The sequence below is a fragment of the Blastocystis sp. subtype 4 genome, assembly GCF_000743755.1.
Source record: "Blastocystis sp. subtype 4 strain WR1 chromosome Unknown seqid_0423, whole genome shotgun sequence".
Lineage (NCBI taxonomy): Eukaryota > Bigyra > Opalinata > Blastocystidae > Blastocystis > Blastocystis sp. subtype 4.
This window is the reverse complement of record NW_014569124.1, coordinates 1-6,404: the sequence shown is the minus strand read 5'-3', so window position 1 is coordinate 6,404 and position 6,404 is coordinate 1. Positions and strand designations below refer to the sequence as shown.

At 34.8% G+C, this 6,404-nt stretch overlaps 1 protein-coding gene across 1 annotated transcript; it reads left to right on the top strand.

Annotated features, from left to right (window-relative positions):
- Positions 1-2,699: 2,699 nt before the first annotated feature.
- On the top strand, positions 2,700-4,431 carry JH06_4728 (hypothetical protein; the record flags this gene model as incomplete). The annotated part of the gene is made up of 9 exons (XM_014669730.1): positions 2,700-3,408; positions 3,439-3,528; positions 3,560-3,631; positions 3,661-3,735; positions 3,765-4,022; positions 4,052-4,141; positions 4,173-4,247; positions 4,274-4,348; positions 4,379-4,431. 9 exons carry the CDS (start codon positions 2,700-2,702, stop codon positions 4,429-4,431), a joined length of 1,497 nt encoding a protein of 498 aa, XP_014525216.1.
- Between the last annotated feature and the right edge of the window lie 1,973 nt (positions 4,432-6,404).

Genomic DNA, 6,404 nt, shown 5'->3' with positions numbered 1-6,404 from the left:
TTATGGAGATGACATCTGTTTGTTATGGAGTAGAGACCTAGTCATATTCATGATATTGGCTTGAAATCAGTTTTGTTATAATCACAGCAAACATCCTTCTATCCCCTATCGACTATTCGATATAACAACAAAGAGGAGATTCAGGCATATACATTATTAATGCATATCCTCATTCAAAACCCACTTGATATTCCATAATCGATCCAGTATCAGTTCATGCTTTCCATTCAAATAACAAACCCATATATCCAATAACCTCTATTGAATGCCATCCTCTAGTGTCACAATTAAAGGATATTTACTAGTATATGATACCAATCAGTTTGTTTATCAACAATTCTCCTTAAGATATAGTTTTCCGTCAAATGAATAGATAAAGAGGATCAGCATCTCCATCATAAGCAATCAACCGTTCATACTTGAACTAATCAATTCTTTCAATCTACTGTATATAGTAAAAACCAAGTTGAATACCTTCTGAAGTAAGTAATGGACTGACTAAATCAAATACAATTATCAGTTATCACTTTCTAATATCATTTTGTCATTACTAAGGATATTCTCGCAATAATACCATTAATGAATAATCTAGTCTTCAAATGACTTATTCTTATTTTGGTATTGATTGTATCAAGATAACCGCAAATGTTGACTGATTCCCGTGGGATTCATTCATCCTTCTTCTATCTTCCAAGTGGTGTATAAGGTATTCTGGCATGGAATATGTTTTCTGATGTCCTATGATTTCGTTTCTGTTGCTTTGATTGTACTATTCCTTTCATGTTTCTTTTGTTTACTTGTTTGAGTATAATTGGAATAGCAAGCTTGTTTCATGTGGATCGAAGAATATGTTATGACAGTTGGAGTTTATAATAGTTTCTCTTGCAGTTCTGCCTGCTCTCGTTTTTCTAATACTCCTGCTTTGCCACTGGTATTCTTTTTGCAACCATCTATCTTGAAACAAGTCGTCATTTGATACGAGTGTGTTTCAGTAGTTTTTACCCTGGTCCTCGTCTCTTGGTTCAGTGTTTTCCCCCTGCAGCAGGAATTCCACTAACAACAATTGATGATACTGTGACGTATGTAGGAGGAATGCTCCTTCATTTCTGGAACAATTGAGACCACTCGTCCTTGTATGCGTGGTTCTTACATCACTTCATTACTGTTTCTCCCCTTTATCACTAGGAATCTCCATCAATTCAGTTTCTGGAGTGATTAGTGGTCCACCTTTTCTATTCGTCTGAGGATTATGTGATAATTGCTTCAGTTTCTTTGGATTCAACAACCATCACTATTCATGTGACTGTGGGAGTTGCTCCTGTGAGTGGATTGAAAGCGAAGTCCTATCAACTTCTTATTGTGACGATTTGTGGAATGACATATGTGATCACAGCAAGGAGTAAAACTATTAAGAACTGATATCAGGAACATTCATAGATCAAGGACCCTTCATTCTCACAATGTCGTCAATAAATAGGCAGGTGAGGATGAGGCAATGATTGAATTTGATGTAAGTACCTGTCCAGATAATGAATTATTAATGATTCCATCTCGTTCCAAGGAGAAAGAGGAGAATTAATGACCATCTACACAATGAGTGGAAATGTTGTTTGAACAAAAGGTATTCTGGTAAGGAATATGAATAAGCATTATGTATGGCAAATGCTGAGTATCGAAGTGATGAATACGACTCTCTCTTCAGGCAGTTGGGGTGTAGATGAAGAGTTGTTGATTAAAGATTCATGGAGTGATTTATTAGCTTCAATGACTGTTTCAGATTCTGAGACAACAAATGTTTGTTGAAATAATGAGTGTTTGAAAACTGTTGTTGTAATAGTTAGAAATGATGTTCTTAAGAGTTAAGAAAGGAGTGATGTATCGAATGTTATTACAAATATATCAGATGAATAGAAAATTGTTTGACGCGTCATAGTCAAGTGTATTAGAAAAGAACACAGGGTTGTCGATATTATGACGTGGGTTCATATTTGAGTGAATAAAAAGGAGAACAACCTATACAAACATAGGATAAGTTTGATATTTGAAGAGAATAGGATAGAATGAAATTGTTCGGGTATTTATCATAATATGTATGATCGTGGAAACAAGTTTAGATGGAGAGAGTTGATAATATGTAGTGTATTAAATGAGTTTTATTTGTAAAAATTGATAGAAGACATAGGAAAGTGGCAAGTTGAGAGTAGATTATGTAAAATGATAGTTTAAACAGTATTAGTGTTACATATGCATAAATACTGAGTGAAATCAGGAAAGAAAAGTATGACGTTAGGTTAAAGGTCGAAAATAAATAAACTAGATTGAATATGCTTGCTTGTAGAGAATAAATAGAAAACAGACATATGAGTAAATAGAAAGCCAGTGGAAACAGGGAAAGTGAGTGGTCGAATGGATATAAAGTAGAATCCAATAGGATTTAGAGTTCTGAGTCTTCTCTCATGGGGTGTTTTCTCCTATTATATTGATATAAGTACATTTCTGTTATGAATTGTCGTTCATCTCTTGAATTCCTTGGTGATTATGAGATAAAGATTGCTGAGATAACAAAGGGTACTGAATGTCTTGGAGAAGCGAAAATACAGTTATTGATAGATAACGAAGAATGCGAGATGATAGTAGGCATGAAAGAAGGAAAGAAAGATGGAGTTGGTTTGATTGTGAGAGAGGATAGAACGCTGCTTATGAGATTGATGTTTGTGAATGATGAATGTGAAGGAGAAGTATTCAAGATGGACAGATATGGCAACATAGTCTTGAAAGGAACTGTTTCAAAAGGAAAGGAGGTCGGAATATGGATAGAGTATGATGACGGAGTTGAGATATGGAGAGGATCCTACCGACGTGGAAAGCGAGATGTGAAACTGAATGAAGCTGGGATGAATAAAAGGTGTTCAAAAGAGTTGACGGGATATCAAAGTCCAGCGAAGAAGCATGATTTTGATGACAAGCAATTGCATATATGGAGATGGAGTCAAGGGAAGAGATATGAAGGGCAATTCAAAGGGTTGAATCCTGTGATTACTGAAGAACTGATGAGAAGAAAGTACAATCCAATCTTATACAGTAATTTGGGTGTATCTGATGGTAATTGTCTGGGAGCAATTGAGGTACTTGAGATTGTTTGGGACGTTACTATGAAAGAGCCTAGAATTGTGGTTAATGAATCGGATGAATGGAAGGGTGTTAGCATCGATACCTTCACATTCCGTGATGATGCTAGAGGCAGTTTATTATTTGCTATAAGGAATTATAATAGATTGAGAGAAATCTACATTGGGATGGATTCACTCATGTGGTATAATTCCTTTGAATTGAAGGATCTCCCTTCTCTTGTATCCATTGTGTTTTGTGATTGGGTATTCTGTAATTGTCAATCAATAGTATTTGAGAGTATGAATGATTGAATGAATGATGAATGAGATCTGCCTCGACTTCAATCCATCAAACTTGGATATGGGACATTTCGTGGTTATTCTATGACTGTTGAATCGAATGAATTGATAATGAAGAGTATGAAAGATAATGATGATTTATTGATCAGATCTCCCTTCTCTAACTCAACTCGAAGGACATGGTTTCAATTTCTGGAATGTAGGCAAAGTGAAGTTGGATAGTAATGATTGATGACTGATTTTGACGTAGACATTCCATCACTCAATTCAGATGGAATTCTGATGAAAGGATCATTTGGTAAGACTAAAGTGTTGGACTGCACAAGTTAGATTAATTACTCTTATTAACCTTAGATGGCGGTCTTGAATACTTTGTAACAGTGAACAGTTGGATTCATCCCTCTGAATATGTGTTGTCTCTTCATCCATCATTGTTCTGGATAACGAAAATTGGTCAATTGCAAGAGATAACAAATTCTATTAAATCGGTTATGATTCAGGGATGTGTGGGAAGAGGAAACAAGTCATTCACTCTCAACAATATTCCTTCTCTCCAATCTCTTAGTATGGGAGCTGGCGCATTCTCTGATTGTGGTTCTATTGTATTTGAGAGTACGAATAATGAATGAATTCTGATTAAGATTTGACTCAACTTCGATCAATCTCTCTTGGATTAGGAGCCCTTGGTGGTGATAGGGATACTGTTGAATCGAATGAGTTGATAATGAGAAGTATAAATGATAATGATGATTGATTGATTAGATCTTCCTTCTCTAATTCTATTCAAAGGAGATGGTGAGAGTTTCTGTGGTATAAGTAGAGTGATGCTGGAGAGTGGTGATTGATGATTGAATGTGAATTAGACATTCCAACACTCACTGAAGGTGCAGTTCAGCTGGAATATACATTCTGTGATGTAACAGAATTGCAGTCTAGAAGTATGATTGATTGATTGATTGATAATTAAGATGCTGATGCTCTTGAGAACTACATTCGATATAACCGTGATTCTTGTGAGTAATAGTTCATAAGCAAAGTGTAAGTGATCATATTGATGAAGTTGTTCTATTTGTTCATAACCTATTGAAGATGGAGTGTAAAAGGAGGGACTTCATGATTACAGAATATGAATCTAGATTATGAAGGATATGACGAATTAGAAGAGAATTATTCTCTTCCATACCAAAGTGAAGAATCTTAGTACAATCACTCTTCTTGTATTATCAAAACAACTAATAACATCAAATGTAATCACTTAGAGAATGATGGATGTAGATGTGATTGACATTACTTCCTGATGATCTTATGTATCAAACTGAACTGAACGCAAATCACTCATACGAACTGTAGATATGTTCAAATTACTAAACGAACACACATTGTTCAATCCCATTGTTGAATAGATCATACAATCTACTAATGGACTTGTTTCATATGATATCATCTGCTTTACCAGATTACTGTAGATTCGAATACAATTCAATCCATTTGATACATCCACTGGTTCTCTTCCTTTAACACCATTTGCCTGAATTTCATCAAATCCCAATATTCGACTCAAATCAGGTGTTTGTTGAAACACTAGATCATAAGCAGGACCAGAAGGATGTGCATATCCATCTTCTGTGAATGTGAGATATGAACCAAACATCTCTTCTAATGATTCTTGATCAAAGTATCCTGCTTCAACAACGATATTCTTTGGTCCTGAATCATTTCGAGCTACTACTGTATTCGTTTTTCACATAATCAACAAACTTATTCTAAGCACATCATTCAAACAGTCTCTCTTGTTATCATTCATCACAATATCGTTCTTCAAAGGGAGACTATAGATTATTGAGTGTTTTGGTGTTAATAGAAGTTGTTGATGAGTGTATGGACGATTTATTGGATTGAATGATGACAAAAACTAGATATGTTATGAAAGATCATCCAATCCTCAGTAATACGAACCCTAGCCCATTTTAAACAAACAGTTTATTCACCATCAGTAACTGCTTCTTTAACCTTCGATAACCTCCAAACTCTGCTTCTAATGAATTGATCAAGAAAATTAGCATCTTTATCATTAGCAGTCAACCAATCATACTCGAACTTGTCAATACATTCACATTCTCGAATGCCTCATATGCCATCTGAATTCCATCTTCAGTGAGTGATGGAATGTCTACGTCAAATACAATCATCAAACATCACTCTCTAATACTACTTTGCCTATACGGCATAAACTGAAAGCACTTCCTTTGAATAGAGTTAGCGAAGGGAGATCTGATCAATCAATCATCACCATCATTCATACTCTTCATTATCAATTCATTTGATTTAATAGTATCTTCATCACCATTAAGAGCCCCCCATCCAAGAGTGATGGATTGAAGTTGAGGCAAATCTCATTCATCATTCATTCAATCATTCATACTCTCAAATACTATTAAGTGGCATTCTGCGAATGATGCACCATCCAATTGAATGGATATGAGAGAAGGGAGATTCTTCAATTCAAATGACTCATAACAATAGAATGAACCCACTCCGATGTGTATCTCTCTCAATTGATCACAATTCATTATCATGTAACTGCCTCCATTTCTAATATCCCAATTGAGTTCAAAGCAATTATTCCCAATAATGATTGTCTCCAATTCATTCAATCCATCAATCACAAATCGACTCACATTCTCAAAACAATCATTTCCAATCTCAATTCGTTTCAATGATATCAATGAATTGTTCAATATCAATGATGATATATCAGGATTGAAATCATCAGCAACAACTAGTAACAATCAATTCACAATCATCAATCTATTTCATTCTCATATCATCATCATTAACATCAATAATAACATCATCTTTGAATAGTCCTTCATATTCAATCATTCCATTTCGATTATACAATAATCCATATCCATTCTTCAATCCATCATAATAACAACCACAATACTTCTTCAAACCAATATCATTCCAATACTCAATTCCATAACATCTCTT